The following is a 20,209-nucleotide window of genomic DNA, read 5'->3' as shown; positions in this document are numbered from 1 at the left end:
TTTTTATTCAAATTTCAGAGATATTCCAGATTTTTTTTTCTTGAAAGACTTTTATTGAGCTTTCTTTAAAAGGTAGATCAAAGATTCCTTCAGGCTATTCTTAGTTTATTTATCTAAATAAATTCAGCAAGTCAGTCAGGAATTAAGCTGATATTAATCAGGGCGGAATTAAAAGGTACAATACTCCAATATACTTTGTTGATTCTCTTTATTGAGATTTTGCTCAGAGGGTTCGAATACGTAATAGAGTAAAAGAGTTTTAAAACTTTACTAGAACTTTTATCACAAAACCCAACTAATAAATTCCAGATATTCGGTCAGAAATTTCAGTGCAATATTCACCTGAATTCTTTCAGAAAGTTAGCAAAGAATCCTTTCCTCTCTATATACTCTGATCAAAACAAAAATTTTTGCATTAGAACAATAAAAAACAGTGAAATATTACTGTTCTGTTGATTAAGTTTCAGAAGCTGATCTAGATTATCGTTGATTTATTATCAAATCACGAAAAAAACGAAGCCATTTAGCTGAAAAAAGTGACTTTTGTGACTTTTTGCTTAACATTACATATACTTCGTAATTGGATTAAATGGACTAATTGATGTGGAATTTACGATAAAGTTACACGTCTTCTCGGTGGGCATTGAACTCACGACTTCCTGTTCACTAGATAGGGCGCGTTACCCCTACACCACGAGAGGACTCTTGGAAGCAGAAGTAAGCCTGAATTCGAATTCAACTTGATAATCATGTGATCCTCTTTTGGAAGAATTCGATGCCCATCCAAACACAACGCTTTCTAGTCGACAAGCGCTTTATTTATTAGGCATTGAAAGGCCGCACACTATACGCCAATGACGTGCTAGCAGAGATTTGTATAGTACGGGCTTTCAATGAGTCGCGACGTTCTCAAACGACCGGTTACGGAACATGAGTCCGTTGCTCGATAAATACTTTTTAATTATGATTTAATGTTAATCGTTTCACGGCTTACCAGCCGAGTTGAAGTTTAAACAACAACCGTAAACATTACATATGCTTCGCAATTGGATTAAATGGACAAATTGTTGCAGTTGTTTGATTTTTTGCTGCAAATAGTGACTTTTAAGTGACTAGATCGAAAAAGTGATCAAGTCACAAAAAAGTGACTTGCTACCAGGCCTGCAGATATAAGACCTTGATGTTTTCACGCCATTTTCACATGTAAAAATTAGAGACGGTCGGGTTTCATATTATTCAAACCCAAACCCGACTTTTTTCAAGCCCGAACACGACCCGTACCCGATAACGTTGTAGTTTCCAAACCCGACCCGAACCCGAACCCGAAAATTTTTAAATATTTAAACCCGAACCCGACCATCTCTAATAAAAATATCTAAATTAGTTTTTTTTTACAAATAGGTAATCAGAATGCTCTTGTACTGGTTCGAAATGTTGAAATACATGAATAAGAATACGTGACGACAACTATGAGATATCGACATTTGTTTGGAAAAAGCTTAGTTAACATTAAGTTTTTTTCAAGGATATTTAGAAAATGTCACATTGTTGATTTTTGACATTATAAAATAATTCGATTCAATCAGTTCATTCTGTTGCCCATTAAAAGTTCTAAGATGAATCTATATTTTAAACGACGTTTAGATTATGGTTTTGGTTGGTTGAAGTTGAAAAGTGTTGCAAGTCACCGTTTGACGGTATTTTTAGCACTGAGCGATGATCAGTGGAGATTCCCTAACTTCAAATCTACCTGTTCCACGAATAGAAATTCTTGACTTTACGCAACAAATTTGCATCTATCGAGTAAAGATTTGCTAGAAAGGAGGATTCCAATCATTTATTATTTGCTTTATGACAGTGGTTCTCAAGCTTTTCGGTGCTGCGACCTTGAAGCTTAATAAACGTCTCGCGGACCCTAAAGGCGAATGTTCTTGAAATCAAATGCAATCAACCAAATGCAAGAATCCTGCTTTGACCCTTTGGAGGAGTTTACTAATAATTGTGCCAGGAATGTAGATTTCTGACTACTAGCATCTTTTCAAAAGTATGACAAGGAACCTTCATAAACAATGTTGACAAAATCCAACAAAAAATAATGCAGGGCATGTAGGATAAACCCCTTGGGCACCTTCAACTTTCACTTTAACATTGTGGATTTTTCTCCATTTAAAGGTCTGACACTCTGCTGTAAATCGCATTTATGTCCGGTTTTAGAATAGAGTAAAGAAAATCTTGGGATAGCAACAGAGGATCACAGATGATGAATTTTTCTCGGCCGAAGCTTTGCAATTGTTCCTTCAAAACAACGCATTTTTGCCCAAATATGGGCTAAATAGCTTTCAAAATATCCTGCCGCCGTGAAACAAAAGAATAATATACATTCGACAATATTCCAAATCCCACTAGCTTCTCAACAAAAATATTCGCAGAAGTCAAGCGAGTCCTAAAGCCCTGTCCCCATTTCAGTACCGAACGCTTAAGTTTAGGCCAGAAACACATTTACTCCATATTTAAATGCATTTCAAATTTGAACCCATTTTTTAAATTAAAGTTTAAATATGATACAGCTGTTATTTGCGCGGGAAAATTTTTCAAAATAATAACGAGAACAAGCCTTACCGTGTTATTTAATAAAAATAAGTTTTTATCAAAAATTTTAGGACAAAATTGAAGATTTCATCAGACTTGCAATGGGCTTCTATGCTCTGCTATATTCTGCTGTGGAGAGAATTTGTCAAAAGTTTCACCAGGAAATCTTCAAAAGTTTCGTCAGATATCCGTGAGAAATCTTCGCAGAAATCTACCAAAGATCACTGCGACAAAAATCGATCGAAAAATTTATTTGAAAACCTAATGAAAGATTCACGAGGTTTCCGCGAATGGTTTCTGTAAAAGCTGTTAAAAACTTGCTTTGTTCACTACTTCCAATAACCAACAAAGTTCTGAGAAATTTTTGGAGGATCTTGCCAGGAAGCTGCCAAGAATCTGGAACGGTTCAGCGTTAAGTAATCATCTTTGGCCTGCTATGTAAGCGGATAGAATGACATTGAAGGTAATTCACAGTATTATCACAATTGAAAAAAACAAAAAAGGTTAGGGGCGGTCCATTAATTACGTAAGACAAATTTCGGAGTTTTTCAACCCCCCCCCCCTCCCCCCATGGTAAGATTTTTTGTATGAAAATCAAAAATAAATTGTATGGCGCGTAAGAAATCTCAGACCCCCCCTCCCCCCATAAACCCTTACGTAATTAATGGACAGCCCCTTACGGCTTGAAAATATTTGAAAGACGCAACTCTCGAAAACTTATTCAAATAGTCTCAAGTCAGAAAAGTGAGCAAACTTACTTTATCGATCCTACGTGTTCCGCAGACGAAATTGCACACATTCCGCTCTAACCCAACTAGATTTTTCACTTTTAGAACGTTTAATTCCGGAATTACAAAACGGCGTAAGTAAGAATTTCAACTTTCCCAACCCAACCGCTACTTTCACCGTTCCGTTGTATGAAGCGACAAAGTGACTTAACCACGAATCAAAACAAAACAGTACTTGAGCCGCTTTTACACTGGTAGAAAAACGTCGTAATTGAATGACGCGGACCACCGGTTGAGAAACCCTGCTTTATGATGTCAATTTGCCAAAAAAAGGCATTCTTAGATGCGTAGAACAGGTAAAAAGTGAGAGTACGAGTAGCCTCTGGCGATAATGGTTTTGCAAAGATGATTTCATTTTAGTTTTTTTTTTCTATGTAGGGTGCAGAGCTACTTCGGCACTTCCAGGATTCACTTCGGCATTGGGGGAAACTTTTCAATCAGAAGCTTTTCAATACGATGCATGGCCAAATGTGAGCTCAGTAGCTGTCAAGAAACCCCACTGCCAAAGTGAATCAAAAGTGCCCAAGAGTAGGATCCGGTTTCCTATGTACAATCAAAGTACCTATTCGATAAAAATTAGGATTTTTTCAGGCTGTGTAAATACTTATCGATATTCAGCTAGACATTCGGTGGAATTTCCTAGTTATCGATCCTTCCACGACTTGAATCCGGTCGTTAATCATCTGACAAATATTGTTTAGATAAGACTATTTCAAAGAAATCGAAGAATCGAATTTTCTACCAGTATTCCAGTAGGATTTGTGCACGAATCTAAGATACCATAAACCATTTTGTCAAGATCTCGAAAGGGATACGACTGGAATCCTGGAAGAGGAACAGTCACGATACCAGAAGAAAACCCACTCAAAATGGACTATGTCGGAATGTGAAAAGACACATTGTCGTGATATCAGTGTGGATACTGTTGGAATATCATCGCTATTGTCAGAATTCCAGGAGAAATCCAGTTGTAATTTCGAAAGATTCAATAATTCTAAGGAAAACCAAATTTCTAGCATTATATAAGAACCAATAGAATTTCTGTTACAATTCCAAATTAGTTTTCATCGGCATTCCAGGATAGATTAATGTCTGAGTGTCAAGAAATATTTATCTAGAATGTTATCCCGAGTTCTCGTTTTACCCCAGCTTTGTTTAACAATTGAATTGTAAAATAACATTGAAATAAGCATGACAAAAGTTGTTGTAAATCAGCTCAATAATTCAAAAACTCTTTAAATAATTTTGATTTAAGATCCATATGAATTTATTGTTTATCGAAAGCTTGAGCATTATGCCACTTTTTTCGATGTTTAATAAGATTATTGAGCGTATAAATATATTCCAATCATAAATTAGACTAATCGTAGCTACATTACTGTTTTTTCCTAAATCGGTGGTTGTGCTACTGCTACCTTTGGAAAGAAGGGCTATTTTTACAATGAATTCAGACGAATTCTATTTACAATGCTGTCGCAATCCCATGGTTGACTCGCAAATTTGATAATCCAGGAGAAATTTCTTTTTGACACCCATCAACCCCTGCGTTCTGCTACTGTTGTTGAACTTTGTATTGAAAGGATATATCATACACAAACACACTTCGTAGAGGAAAAACGAGCCCACGCTGCATCGTGCAGGTAAAGAACAAAAGTAGTGATCAGACGATACCCGATCAATAATTACCTCTGTAACAATGTCGTCTCCATCGCCCTCTTTAGATGAAGGAATGCCTGTAAACGAAACAAAAACACAATTAGAAGATTATAAATTACCCAAACTTCCTCATCTATATCTAGTTTCGATCAACCAACTCACCTCCGCTCAGATCGATGGTCGTCGTCGGCTGGCGACTCAAGTCACACTCGTTGGCAAACGGGAGCTTCTGCAGAGCGGGCACCATATGGAACAAGAACAAGAACAAGAAAATCCCCACGTAAAAAGTGGAAGCGTAAAACGGGGAGAAAAGAAAGCACACATTAGAACACACAAATCCACACGCAAACGCTTACGTTCATAAGCTGCTTGTTGTCGGCAGTATGAATATTGCTAGCCACCTTGAGTACGCTGGCCAGATGCTTTTCGAACTTCTCCTCCTGCAGGCGCATCTCGGTGAGCTTGGTTTGCTTCTCTTCCTGCTTCAGCTTCTGGAGGTTCTGCAGCTGCTTCAGCACATTCGGGTCCGACAGGATCTGGGCAATGTTGTTCCCGTCGGGCAGCGAAGTCGAGGGAACCGACGGCGAGTTCTTGTCGTCGTCTTCTTCGCTACCGTAGTCAAAGTCCAGCAGTTTCTTGTTGAACTTGACTTGATCTTTGCTGGAACCGTGGGCATCGCTACCGCTGGTTTGGCGCAGCAAAAGTTGCTGGAACTGTTGCAACTGCCGGATGGTGTTGGGATCCAGACCCTTCTGTGGAGTAGTGAGAAAGTCAGAGGTCTCAGGTATGATAGGAATTTCAATCGAACTAACCGTTTCCGACGTTTGTGCCGAACTACCGTGGTCGTCGTGGGACATCGGTCCCGGTGAATCGTGCGACAGGGCTGAGGTATTCATTCCGTTGGAACCACCGGATCCTTCGGCACCGCCACCCGCCGCTTGCGCAGCGTTGTACTGCAGGTGCAGCGGATGCTCCGGGTTGGCCAGATCGAAGAGAGGTTGGATGACCTCCGGCGCGAATACCATGTTCTTCTGCCACAAGTTCAACACACGGATGATTTTACTCTGCGGAGGAAAACATGGTTATTGCGTTGTATCATTTTGGACTTGATATTTGTTTTTTATTGAAACCTGGGGTATCATGCTTAACAGCATTACACCAAATAACTAGGTATCTCATTTGAATTTAATTTAAAAAAACGACAAAGAAGGACCCATTTAATAAATAATTACTAAAGTAATTGTACTGGAATACATATTATTTGATTTGTTTATAATCAATACTGTCACGTTTTTCACCATCAAGAAGACCAGTAACAATCAATGGAACTTCAATTATAGTTTCTTTGTTAGTAATAGATCCCTTAGTAGTTGAAATTCATTTTCGACGCTTTTCCGCAATGATATACCATCAGTGCTCCAGAATCCGCTCATTTAACCCGTATAGGCCTGAGTGACAGTAAAAGTACTGAAACCCTCACCGCTCAGAGAATTCTTAAGGTGAAGATGAATCGAAGCCAAAGTTCAAATTTTCAAGAGCACGGATCTGGAGAACCAAGTATCCGTTTAAGCTGAAAACTTAATCGATTGGCTGGTGGTGACCTGAGACGAGACTCGCGAAGACGGTCTTCTTTTTCTTTGATTGCTGAGTTTTTTTCTTATTCCACTTTGTGTTTTTACCAATTATCCGCAAGCCGTTCAAATCCTCACATGAACCTCTCAACAAAAAATGATTGAGTTTGCATCACATCGAATCATAAATAGCCGTTTGAGTGAAATTTCATGCCAGAAAACGTAGCAGACATTAGAAATAATTAATCTTCTGCTTAGATTTATCAGCAACTTTGGAAAAAACTGCTCCGCTGACTGAGGTTATCAATAACAATTTACTCTGAACACAATACTTTTCACTTTTTCAGCCATAAAAACGGTGGGCTGCATTTGACGTTTCGTGAGAGGGAAATCTGGGCTGCATATGACGTTGATATTTTTCCTCTTCGCGAGTCTCTCTCAGGTGGTGACCAATCGATTAGGTTTTCAGTTCAAACGGAGGTTTGGTTCTCCAGATCCGTGCTCTTGAAAATTTCAACTTTGGCTTCGATTCATCTTCACCTTAACGGATTCAAATGATTTTTAGTCAATTCACTGGCCCACATATCTAGTTTCCAGAAGTGGCCAAAGGAACTCGGAAATAGTCCTGTGGCCGGAGTTATTTCGGTGGGTCACTGGGTCAAGTCGGGTAAAAAAAGGCTATTTTTTGGGACATGCCAAGTTACTCTTATTTATTTGCAATGACAATCATTTTAATTTGGATGAATCATTAAGGTCTGATATTCAACATTATAAATGAAGAGTTTTGCACAGTTTAAATTTTAAAATATACCGGATGTGGCCATTCGGACACAGAATTGTTGGATACTAAACCGTTTCAATTCTCGAAAAGTAGAAATCAAACGTAATTGTGCACTAAAATGCGTTCCTATAAGCTTGGCACAGATGTTCAGATGCAAATTGGCCCCTTTATCGAAAGTTTGAGGCGTCCCGGGACCCGAAAATGGTTAGTTGTAGGATGAATCAAATGCAAAACTCATAGTTAATCCATTCAATCTTTTCTCATAAAGTTCACACTGATGCGATTTTCCTAAAATTCCATCATGTAGTGGCCACATTATAACCGATTCCGGAAATTATCTGTGACTTGAAATTTGCCTACCTCCAGGGGCACAAACGCACAGTACACTTCTCACCCGACCTGACCCAGTGATTCACCAGAATAACTCCGACCACAGGAATATTTCTGCGTTCCTCTGTCCACTTATAGAAACTAGATATATGTGCCAGTACACTGCCAAAAAATCATTTGAATCCATTAAGAATTCGCTGAGCGGTGAGGGTTTTAGAATGTTTGCTTTCACTCAGGCCTATACGGGTTAAGGAAATGTGTTCAATTTTTCATCATAAAATAACTATTCAGTCGATCAATACTATTTATATGTCACAATGTAGCTCCAAGTATAGGCAATCAGTAGCAAAACGAAATGAATATGGAAAACTTTTATAAAAAATATTTAATTGCCGTTGTTACTGTATCTAAGTGTTCTTATGTCCGTCCACGATATACAGATTTCATGACAAACATACTGAAAAATGCATAATGTCGAATTTTGTTATTTAGCCTGATAATGTTTATGGTCAAACCATATCTACAACAACAATAAAGAAGGTTATATACAAAAATCGTTTTTTTTTTAATCTTGTTAAATTTTTTGCATGAGCGGCTATTGGAACCCACAAAAATACCTACAGATCCAATAGCCGCTAACAGGGTCTTGTGTTTCTTATATAAAGAATTACCTATTTAAATCAATGAAAAAAATGTTAGACGGCTTTATTCGAAAGTTGTTGATGTAACTAGACGATATCCATGCGGAAAAGAATGCATTTTAATACTAGTATAGGCGCATGAACGGTTGGTACGTTTGTGCAGTCTAACAACATGTTTGTTTGTTAACTATCAGGGTTGTAAACGCCCTTTTTTTTCATTTCATATATCTAGGTGTTCTGTGTTATTAGACAACACTATCAACCTTTGGTAAAACGCATTTACGATTTTATTAACATTTTGTTTACAACATATTACATTTAATTTGTCGTAGCAGTTCAGATTTTTTACAGGTGAGTTGATTTCACCTGCTTATAAGAGAAAAAAAAACGCTTTGAATATACTTAACCTAACTTAACCTAAACATACAACGCATTAATCGTGGCAATAGAAGATTGTAACGATTTTTGCCTGAAATTATTTATTATTTTATTTGACATTTGTTTCAATGTTTCAACATTGGATATTCTATGTAACTCATTGGTAGGTACTATACCAAGGAGGAAGCTTCAGAATCATTTTCAAAACTTTATTTTGAATTATCTGCAGAGCTTTCTTCCTGGTATTACAACAGCTAGTCTATATTGGTACAGCATACAACATGGCTGGCCTGAAAATTTGTTTGAATATCAAAAGCTTGTTCTTAAGACAAAGTTTTGATTTTCTATTAATAAGGGGATAGATACATTTTACATATTTATTACATTTGGCTTGAATGCCCGCAATGTGATTTTTGAAAGTTAAATTCTTATCTAGCATGAGCCCTAGATACTTTACTTCATCTGACCTATTTATTGGAACCCCGCTCATCGTGACAACATGTCTACTTGAAGGTTTCAAATAAAGAGCTTTTGGTTTATGTGGGAATATTATTAGTTGAGTTTTGGAAGCATTAGGAGAAATCTTCCATTTCTGCAAGTATGAAGAAAAAATATCCATAACTTTTTTGCAATCGATTACAGATGACACGCAAGCTTCGTCCTTTGGCGGAAAGGCCTGTGTCATCCGCAAACAAGGATTTTTGACATCCCTGAGGTAACTCAGGTAAGTCAGATGTAAAAATATTGTATAATATTAGTCCCAAAATGCTGCCTTGAGGAGCACCAGCTCTTACAGGAAGTCTTTCAGATCTGGAGTTCTGATAATTAACCTGAAGTGTACGATTTGACAGATAACTTTGAATTATTCTAACAATGTATGTTGGAAAATTAAAGTTTTTTAATTTTACAATCAAACCTTCATGCCAAACACTGTCGAATGCTTTTTCTATGTCTAGAAGAGCAAGACCAGTAGAATAGCCTTCAGATTTGTTGGAACGGATCAAATTTGAGGGTTGTTAACGTTAATTAACGATTAACGCCGTTAACGTTAATTTCTCTCGAGAACAACGTTAACGGCGTTTCATTAATTTTCATGTTTGTTAACGTTGGTGTCAACGGGTTGCGTTGAATTAACGTCAACGAACGTCGTTAATCTTATCGTTGATTACTGAGTGACCTGTGTAGATGCAATGAAAATTTTCGCTACGTTGATAAACAAGTTATCTCCATGCAAATACCGTAACCAAGGAAAATGAAAAAAAAATCTAGTTTACGGGTATAGGCCTCTGCACTGTTTTGATTTTGTATGGAATTTTGACGTTTACTGGCCTTGTTGTTTACAAATTTCCTGAAAGAGTGAAAGAGAGGCATTGATTTTTGTGCAGAGCTCTTTCTCTTTCACTCCTTCATGAAATAAGTAAACAACAAGGCCAGTAAACGTCAAAATCTCAAACAAAATCAAAACAGTACAGAGCCCCATAAAAGGATGCAAGCAGCAAGGGCCAAGAACAATTGTGTACCGATATGGACCAATAGGTCTGTGCCATAATAAAGGAGAGAACAATTGTGTACGAGTGGAAGAGAAATCCGGATGCGTTGCAAAATGAAACAGAGTGTCTACTCGTTTACTGAAATGAAATTCTCTGATATTTCCAAGTTTTTTTCAGGTCTCAGCAAAAAATTCCAGGCTTAAGAAAAACTCTTAAATACTGATGATTATCGAATTATAAATTTTAAATGAATTTGAACTCATTTCTAACAGTATGTCTTAAATGGCTTCAAAACACTTTAACAAAAAACAAAGATTTCATTAGTTCTTTAGTCATTATTTTCGAAGGAATTCCCTCTACAATTTCATTTTAGAAACCTCAAGAATACAATTAGATTTTTCGAAGGAGAACCATAAAAAACACCTCAGAGATTTCATTAGGAATTCCTCCAAAGATTCTTCCATCGCTTCCTTTTGGGCACTCTCAAAAATACCCGTTTGGAACATCTAAAAAACAGTATCTTCTCCAGAAAGCACCTCTGGGTCTTTATTAGCATCTCCTACAACATTGTTTTTTTTTTCAGAATATTCAAGTTGAAATTTCTCTGTGGATACTTTCTGAATGTACCCTAGATGCCTTCCAAGATTTCTTAAGAAATTACTCCAGTAATTCTCTGAGATATTTCCCAAGTAAGTCTCGAATATTTTTTTCAGGCATTTTTAAAAGAATATCTCTAAAGAAATTTCATGAAAATTTTTCAGATATTATCAAATAAATTTTTGATAAAAACCTGGACGAGTAATATTTTGGAAGAAAACCTAAAGTAAACTCCGATGAAGTTTGTGTATGGTTTAAAGTACATAACCCCTGATGAACAAGGATCCCTGAAAGAACTCCTGGACACTTGAGGAAGTTTTAGAAGATTTCCTAGATCAATTGTTAAGATATTGAAAACAAAAATCAATCGAATAGCTTATCCCGTAGGATTTTCAGAATTATAATTCCTTGAATAACATCGGAAGGAATTCTCGAAGAAGTTTGTATGAGAATGATCGGAGTAATAACGGGAAAATTTGTAGTGGTGTTAGCTGGTGTGGAACCTTGAATAAACTTTAGAAGATTCCAAGGGTATTTTATTCGAGAAATTCATTGGAAAACGTTTGGATGAAATGCTGAAAAAAATCCTAGAAGCATTATGATGAATCGACGATCGAGTTTATTGAGAAATCCTTCTTTCCTAATAGATTTCCTCGAATGATCTCGAGAAACTGTTGGAACGATTCCAGGAAGTAACCATGGATGAACTATAAACGAATTTACGTGAAAAAGCGTAGGATTTCTTGTGGGGTTCCTTGGGAAAATATCTGAGCGAATATCTTCAAAACAATTTCTTCCTTGAAGAAATTTCTGCATATGAATCTTTGGAAAATACTTTAGAGCAATAACTAGAGGAATCGATTGAAGAATTAATGTATAGTTTGGGATATTTTTCGAAAAAATAAATCAAGGAAATAAATTAAGAAATTACGGGAGCACAATCTGGAGAAATTCCTCTAAGCATCCTTTGAAAATTCGCTGGATGAATTTTTGGGATAATTGGTACAAAAAAATCTAGAGAACATCTTTGAAAGTATTCCAGATCAAATCTCTTGGAATTACTGGGATATTTTTTGAAGCTTTTCCTCGAGGGATCTGAGAACAAAATCTAGATGAACCTGTTGAATAGTCGCATTATAGTCTCTGAATGTTACTGTGTATAATTTTGCATCAGGATTAACTGCAAGCAATATAATGAATATAGTGACTTTAGAGACCATTTTGTTCAAAACGAAGACTTTAAAGATCTTCCTTCAAAAATAGAAACTTTTGCAAGACTTGCATTGAAATAGACACCAAATATCTTAAAAGAGAGGTTTACCAACTCTGCAAAGGACATAAAATGTTTTTTTTTGTATTTCATTAGAATTTCTACGAACAACAGGAATGCTTTAAATATATTCTGAGATCGGGCTGAGATCTGACGAAAAAGGTCTATTAAGAAGTTTCATTAAAAAGTATTTATTTTACTAGTGTGTACGTGAATTAATCATTACAATTACACTGCGGAACATTTTCTTTGTTTCAAGCATCAAAATACTGCTATTTAATTAGAGTTACTGAAACCATGGCCGTTTTCAAAAATATTTTCTAGTTTTTGAGATATTAGGTGTTAAAATGCATTGTTTAACGACTACAGTCAACTTACATGCAAGAACCGGCTTATATGAAGATTTATCTGCTTAGTTTACTACAGAATTCAAATTAATGTGTAAGAGAATACTTTTCTACGAATTTCATAATACTCCCAAAGCTCAAAAGTTATTTGTTGATATATTAGAAAAGTATGGTATCTTGCCATATAAAAAAGGAACGAATAATTTTGTGTGACGATGGCGGCATGTTAAAAAAAATCGATTTATTCAACATTTATTCGTGCATTCAAAATTGAATCATGCATAATCCTATTCTGATGATTATTGATGGGTTAGATCAATATTTACCAATCATATCTAAACTTTCAACATTGAAAAACAGCATTTCATAATACTTCGAGGATCCATAGCTCAACATTGTAATGTGCTGAAACATTTTCGAAATCAGCTTCAAATTCACCAACCCCTAATTTACTAGTCACATGATTTGATCTTTGAGACACGCAACAAAGATAACATTTGTTAAGCTGTATAATAATACTGATATCTTTGAAATCTTTAATCATGCAGATTCATAACCTGCAACAAACAGAAATTTTTCCGGTACTACGAATAATCGATGATTTTAGTACTTTATGACAAATATATGGTGAATTATTTGAAAGCATTTCACGGAAAACGTCTAAGTTTATTAATGAACTGAATCGTTCAAGTAGCATTTTGAAGCGGCGCAGCCAAGATTTTTTATATTAAATAAAGTGTGCAAAAATAGTTTCGAAATAGTTAATCGTGAACATATTCAGCCATGAATTACTGTTTCTAAATTATTTCCCTGAGTGTGGCCAAAATTCCCTGAGAATTCCAGGTTTTTTCCAGGTTGAATAAAATTCCCTGAGAATTCCAGGTTTTCCAGGTTTTTCCTGGTAGTAGACACCCTGTGAAAGGGGCAAAAATGAAGATCTACCGATCCATGTCGCCAAGTGGCCCACTCGTTTCCGGGAAGTAAAGGCGTTTCGAAATCCCAAATTTTAAGGCTGAATGACTGCATGGGATAAGGACAGATGAAAATTCTTGCCGCTCACATCGCAGACCTAAGCAATTGAAAATTGTGTTGCATATGCTTGATCTCCTGATCATACACATCTGGAAAAACATCTGAGCGGTCACGAAGCTATTTCCTGTAAAATTAGTTCATCTAGTCAGTGGCAAAAGTAAGTAACCAAATGCTATTTTCCCAGACAACATGCCTATGTTTTGGGACCTGTATCTCAACTTCTGGTAGTTCGAATTGACTGAAATTTGAATGACGAACTACAAATAACCTGAAGTTTTATCTATAGTAATTCCTTATATTGCATTGCAGTCGTTTACCAAAAAGTTCCAGAGGGTTGATCAAAGACAAAAGCAACCGAGAGATTTTTTTTACCTAATTCAAAAACGGTATGTTTTGGGTGGTTAATTTGTCAACGAAGTTGTTCACATTCAGAAGTAAATTTGAAATTTACAGAACAATACCACTTGGGCACTTCCATGAACCACTTTGACATGTTTTTTTTTCTCGGCTGAATCGTCTGAAACTATGAATTGGCTAATACCTATATATAAGTTGAAAACACACCATGAAACTGAATGCAGGATTCTACACTTTTCAAAAGAAAGTCTTAGTCCGTTTGAAGATTTTGAAAATGCTGAAAGTTTTTGAAAGTTTCAGTTTTGTTACACGTCTAAGTTTCTGGCTTCCGTGTATCCGCATTTTGTTAGGGTCCCTATCAACCTACATACTGAACAGTTTACAAAAGTATTCCTAATGCATTTTTTATTTTATTTTATAAATTCCAATTATTTTCTATGTTTACCTCACTCAGTGTTTTCAAAGTGACTCAACTACCAACATTTTCTATGCTAGCACATACACCGTACATACAATCATAGAAAAACGACCTATGTGCAAAATCAAAACATGAATTTCGATTAGCGTCATACTGTTTCTGGATCACTAAATATGTTGAAAATCGGGAGATCCAGATTCCCACAATTGATGAGTCGGCAAACTGTAGAGGTATATTATCAGTATTCGTGTAATATTTCTTACAAATCTGGTGAACAATAACTTTGTAAGACATAACAATGTAACAATCAAGGTATGATATCGACGAATCATCAAGGTGTATGTGACAAGCACGAAGCAAAAGGGTTTGTTTGGACAAAATGAGATGTAAAATTGTGAAAAATAATAGAATCGTTCTGGTGGGCCTCGACCCCCCTACTCCCAATACGCTAGACTGGGCACGTTACCAACTACGCCACAGAACGAGTAACGGTTCTGCAGCACAATCGGCCAACCTAAAACCAAAGTCCGTCACGACCCCACATTCACAACCATTTGTCCAAATTGACTATTATGTCTACGACATTCAGGTTTTTCCAAAAACACCGTCAGCTGGTATAAGCCGTAATAGACATGAAAACTCTAGTTGCGTTGGGTTTGTTTGTCTTTTTTGAAGCTAATTCAAAACAAATCGGCATTCTTCGATAGTAGCTCAAAACAGTGTTCTTTTTTTCAGCTCATAGTAGATACAGCAATAGAAAAATGCAAAACATTTTGAACAGGATTTAAAATGCTTTACAATACAGTATCGGACATATAAAATGCACCAAAGCAGTTTTCCCATACAAAATGGTCAAGTTCAGATAGCTATATCTCCACCGTTTCCCAACCGATTCTTTTAATTTTTTCTGTAATGAACTACAAATTTCCTCAATTTTCAAAATCTAATGTAAAAGTTGTGTGAAAACTATTGGTTCAAAAGTTACAGATAGGTTGAATTTTGACATAAAAAATGCACCAAGACGAAGAGTGAGGTATTAGACAAACTATACGTCGTATCCTTCCGGTGTCTTCAGCGCATTTGTTCGTTGAGTGATAAGGACCAATTGCGCTGAAGACACCGAAAGGATACGACGCATAATTTGTCGGATACCTCACTTTTCGTCTTGGTGCATTTTTTATGTCAAAATTCAACCTATCTGTAACTTTTGAACCAATAGTTTTCGCACAATTTTGTCAATAGTTCTCAAAAATTGAGGTAATTTGTAGTTTGTCACAGAAAAATGAGAAGAATCGGTTGGGAAACGGCGGAGATATAGCTCCCTGAAGTTGACAATTTTGTATGGAAAAACGGCTTTGGTGCATTTTATATGTCCGATACTGTACATACATAGCATCGCATTTTTCTCGAATCCTTCCAAGTGTTAGATACGTCGTTTTGAAAATATATGCTTGATATGTTTTCTTCCCTTGTTGTTCAGAGCCCCACACAATGGGGCACTGCACTGTTTTGGATTTGAATAGTATTTTGACTATTACTGGTCTTGCTGTTTACAAATGTTACGGAAAAGAGGAAGATTTTTGTGCATAGCTGGTGTAACATACACTTCATAGTTGCTACTCCGTGATCAATCGTCATTTCCAGATATTATCATCGTCATTTTTAGATATATTTCTAGATTGAAAACGGCGTCGGCCACGTCCTTATGCCCATCGGGAAGAGGAAGGTATGTTAATATATAGACGTCGTTACTAGAAAACCGGAGAATCTCCTGCATTTCCGTCAGCTATTTTTGAAATAGGAGTTTTAGTGATGGATGGGATATTCGACTACAAGGATACCGGGGGTAAATCGGTTTATTCAATTCTATCGATAGATAGAACTGATTATGTTTGCTGTCATTATCAAGGATGACGCAGCAAGATAGAGATAAGATAACCATTAGGGTTCAAACCCAGCTTCGTCCCTTTGACATATTTGTAATATTCTTAAGGTGAAACATCTCGAAATCCAAAGATGGCCGTCACAATGGCCGACTTGTGACCCTACTCGCGTTTTCAAAGGCACGAACCTGGAGAAATAAAAGGCAAACTTTCCTGATCTTCTTATTTTAAGCTTTCTACTAGTGCACAAAGCCAAAATAAAAAGCGCACTGTTGCCGGATGCTTTCTTCGCGGGATTTGTGCCTTTGAAGTGCTAGTGCAATCTTAGAAGTTGATTCCAAACTGTTTCACCTTAACAAATATGAGAAAGGGACAAAGCTGGGATTGAACCAATGACCAAGGTATCATGGGCAAAGGCTTGTTAAGCAGAAGCGATTGCTATAAGAATATCAACCCCGTCTCTTCTTCTTCTTCGTCTTGGCATTACGTTGTCACTGGGACAGAGCCTGCTTCTCAGCTTAGTGTTCTTATGAGAACTTCTACAGTTATTGACTGAGAGTTGCCAAATTTGTCATTTTTTGCATTTGTATATCGTGTGGCATTATTCTCGGCAGTCTAAGCCGATGCCGCGCTTCTTCTCGGACATCAGCAGACAAATTCCGTGTTTGCCTGTTTACATTTATGCGTTGCTCAATCCTCTAACGATTCACACCGATTGACTTGTCAAAATGCTTTCGGAAAAGTTTTTACAACGCTGCGAACATCCCTTGTCAGTGTGACTATTGTCGGCAGCCTCATTCTGTTCGGCAACTTTCTTATAAGAACTGCTGGTGAATCTCTTCGGCAGCTCCAAATCAATCGCATTTTGAGGCGTGTTCATTTGAATTGCATACATCTTTAGCGAAATTGTTTGTTCCGTCTGGCAAATCTCGTTAGCGGGTAGCTGACAGAACGAAGAACTGAATGTTTTCATTGGTGTGTTTTGATAGAAAAATACTGTGTATTTGGCGTTTGAAATTTGGTTGCCGATAATAGTCGCAAGGTGCCGAAGCCGCAAGTCTCCCTACTTTATCCAGGGAATTAAGTCAAGTAAATTTCCTTTACGACCGACCAGGAATCGAACCCCGACACATTCAGCATGGCTTTGCTTTGTAGCCGCGAACTCTAATCACTCGGCTAAGGAAGATGCCCGTCTCTTATGCGTCGTATTAAGGCACTCTTTTTCGCTCTTCCATAAAATTAGTAGACAAAGCCAGTAAAAGTCAAAATTTCATACACAACAAAAACAGGGCACAGTCTTATAGAAGAAGTGCATCTTATTGTTTCAGACAATTTCTTGGTCTAGAAGAAACCCCCGTGTCCAAGTTATGAACAGCTTAAGTAATTCTCTACCTACTACCTATGTCTATCGTATAAATTACATTTCAATGACTCCAACTTTTAGAAGGTAGACATGACTCATAGTTGGCAACACTTCCCTCGTCTTTGCCTCTTCAGACTACATCTTTTCCTTCCACCCAAATAACGGTACACCCCCGCGCGGCGCTCCCACCATTAGAAAGCTACCCCCTGTCCCCCTTCTACTCACCTTATCCTCCGGCGGACAGCGGAACAGGTGCGCAAACGTTTGCTCCATATTGCGGGCAAAGCGCGGCGCAAAAACATCCTTCTCCGCCCCGAACTGATGCCTCGATTGGCGCACAATCGAATCGATCACGTACAGACCCGGTATCTTGTACTCCGACTTGCACTTGGAGATGAACTTCTCCACACTTTGCACGACGTGCTTGTAGAACTTGATGGCCTTCATCGCACTCCTGGTAATCGAGGCCATCTTGGCCTTGGAGATCGGCGGCTTGGCCTCATACAGCCCCGAGAGCTGCAAACACAACAAATAAAGCCCCAATTAGACAATGACACTTCCTGTGAACAACACATTCTTCGCCAATTTGTCGCCTTTTTATGTAACCCGACAACGGAACCCGCAACTAATCACCACACACTCGGGGAGACTACGCCAAGGGGCACCCATCTTTTTTTTTTTTGCTCCCGTTGCTCGTTTTGAGGTCATCCGTGAGCCGCAGATTGGCAAAGATTTGCAAACACTTTTCCCTCACCTCCTGATTGAACACGCGAACCGTTTCCATGTTGCACTGTTTGCGGACGATTTCAGCACTCGAATTCAGATACTTTTAGCCACCCAAGGGCATATTTTTACCGAAAAATTTGCAAATTTCTACGGACCGTACGGCTTTGTCCAAGGCCTGCACTTCACACACGCACACGGATTTCGTTTCTGATTCAAAATGGCTGCCCTTGGTCGACATTCAACGAGTCGACGAACGATGACAGCGACAGCTGACAGTTTAGTGGTGTCAAAATCAGCGGATTTTGGCAGTAGATGTCGACCAACGGTTAGGTCAACTTGCTTAAAAAGGCCAAGTAATTAGAGTCGACACCTGGGAGGGAGGCACCGATACTACACACGAAATTTGATACAATTTTTTTCCAAACTGCAAGATAACTCCAGTTTGCCAACGACAATCAAGGCAGGCTTGGTGAAAATCGCTAGTTTTCATTTGTTGTGTACCTTCGATCTTTCTAGACAAACATTGAAAAAAGGCCACACACGGAGAAAAACGAAAATACTAGTTAGTGTACGAAATATTACTTTTCCAATATTTTGTTCTTTTAATCTTTGAGAAACTTAAAAGTTATTCGCCGAATTATTATATTTTATACCTTATCATGCTTATCCGCGATTTATTTTGTTATGTGCTTATACAGTGAATCACGCTACGCTTGGGACTTATTCAAAATAAAGTGCCATTTTGTTCAGTTTGGTATCAATATCACATCGTGTTCAAGCAAGTTTCTTTTTTTAATCCAAGTGTCGTGACAATAATTCTAGCGTAACATTTGAAAAGGGCCTAACTGCAAAATGTAAACAAATTTGATTATTCATTATTCGTATCATTTTTTACGTAAATTGGGTCCTAAAATTTGTAATGAAATCTTGTTTTTATTTAATAATACGAAAAAGCATGTTACTGTAATTACTTTAGCAATTTTTCCCGCTCAAATAATGGCTATATCATGTTTAAACATCAATTTAAAATTTTGGTCCATAAATGAACCTTGACACTTTTGATCATGTTTGACGTTCGCTTAGTCGACAAAAACACCACAGGGGTTTTAGTTCGACCACTGGGGTTGTTCCTATCTGACATTTCGGAAGGGACACGGAAAACAAAATACACCCAAAATTTGAGTTTAAGCCAAAGGATGTGACAAAATCTAATAAAAATGTTTTTGAGCTTAAACCAACGGAAAATATTAGGAAATTGAGTAAACATGTGTTTTTGGCCTAAACTTAAGCGTTTGGCACTAAAATTGGGACAGGGCTTTAGGACCCAATTACCCCTACATACTCTTACGGGCATGCAAAATGCATTATTAATGGTAATTTTATTCAAATTTAAAAGGGCCTATCTAAAAATGATAAAACTAAGAGGGCCTAACTGGTCATAAAAGGGCCTAACTGAAAATTTCCATCAAAATCAGATTGGCCCTTCCGTGCATTTTTAATTTTCCTCCATATTTTTCAATATTTAGCCATTGTATAGTGTTTTTCTCACATAATGGAACCTGGTGAAATATTTGAAAAGGGTCTATCAGCATAACGTAAAAATTGAGAAATGCTCGATTGAAGATTCTGTAACATATTGATTGTTACTATTTTAAACTCATTGTTATCTAATAGTTTTAAACTTTTGTTCGGCACTCATAGTCTATTACTGGGCCACGTAACGTTTTAAATCTAACATAACATAAAAACTAGTAAAAAATGTTGAATTCAAACATCATTGGCAGATAGGCCCTTTTACGAGTCTTCAAACCAGTTAGGCCCTTTCAATTAGGCCCTTTAATTGATCATGGTTTCAGTTAGGCCCCTCCAGTTAGGCCCTTTTATTTAACATAGTTCCAGTTAGGCCCTTTTGGAATTTGTCGATTTTATTGATTATTGAATAGATTTTCAAAGTTTTAGAACATAATCAATAGATTATGTGAGAAAATCAAC

At 37.2% G+C, this 20,209-nt stretch overlaps 1 protein-coding gene across 3 annotated transcripts in view; it reads right to left on the bottom strand.

Moving 5' to 3' along the window:
• LOC5580279 (splicing factor, arginine/serine-rich 15) overlaps nucleotides 1-18,439 on the bottom strand; it is a 32,730-nt gene extending 14,291 nt beyond the window's left edge. The window contains exons 1-6 of one of the 3 annotated variants that reach the window (XM_021852501.1): nucleotides 18,246-18,439; nucleotides 17,717-18,007; nucleotides 5,846-6,097; nucleotides 5,390-5,782; nucleotides 5,196-5,262; nucleotides 5,064-5,110 (exon numbers count right to left, since the gene is read on the bottom strand). In XM_021852501.1, the coding sequence (XP_021708193.1) occupies nucleotides 5,064-5,110; nucleotides 5,196-5,262; nucleotides 5,390-5,782; nucleotides 5,846-6,097; nucleotides 17,717-18,007; nucleotides 18,246-18,275 (1,080 nt within the window). In that variant the 5' untranslated portion in view covers nucleotides 18,276-18,439. Of the gene's footprint in view, nucleotides 1-5,063; nucleotides 5,111-5,195; nucleotides 5,263-5,389; nucleotides 5,786-5,845; nucleotides 6,098-17,716; nucleotides 18,008-18,245 lie in introns of all 3 variants that reach the window. The other 2 variants (XM_021852502.1, XM_021852500.1) reach the window with 2 other exon arrangements.
• Nucleotides 18,440-20,209: the final 1,770 nt, after the last annotated feature.

Source organism: Aedes aegypti, chromosome 3, assembly GCF_002204515.2.
Source record: "Aedes aegypti strain LVP_AGWG chromosome 3, AaegL5.0 Primary Assembly, whole genome shotgun sequence".
Classification (NCBI taxonomy): Eukaryota; Metazoa; Arthropoda; class Insecta; order Diptera; family Culicidae; genus Aedes; species Aedes aegypti.
Note: the sequence above shows the minus strand (reverse complement) of the source record. Positions and strands in the feature narration are given on the sequence as shown.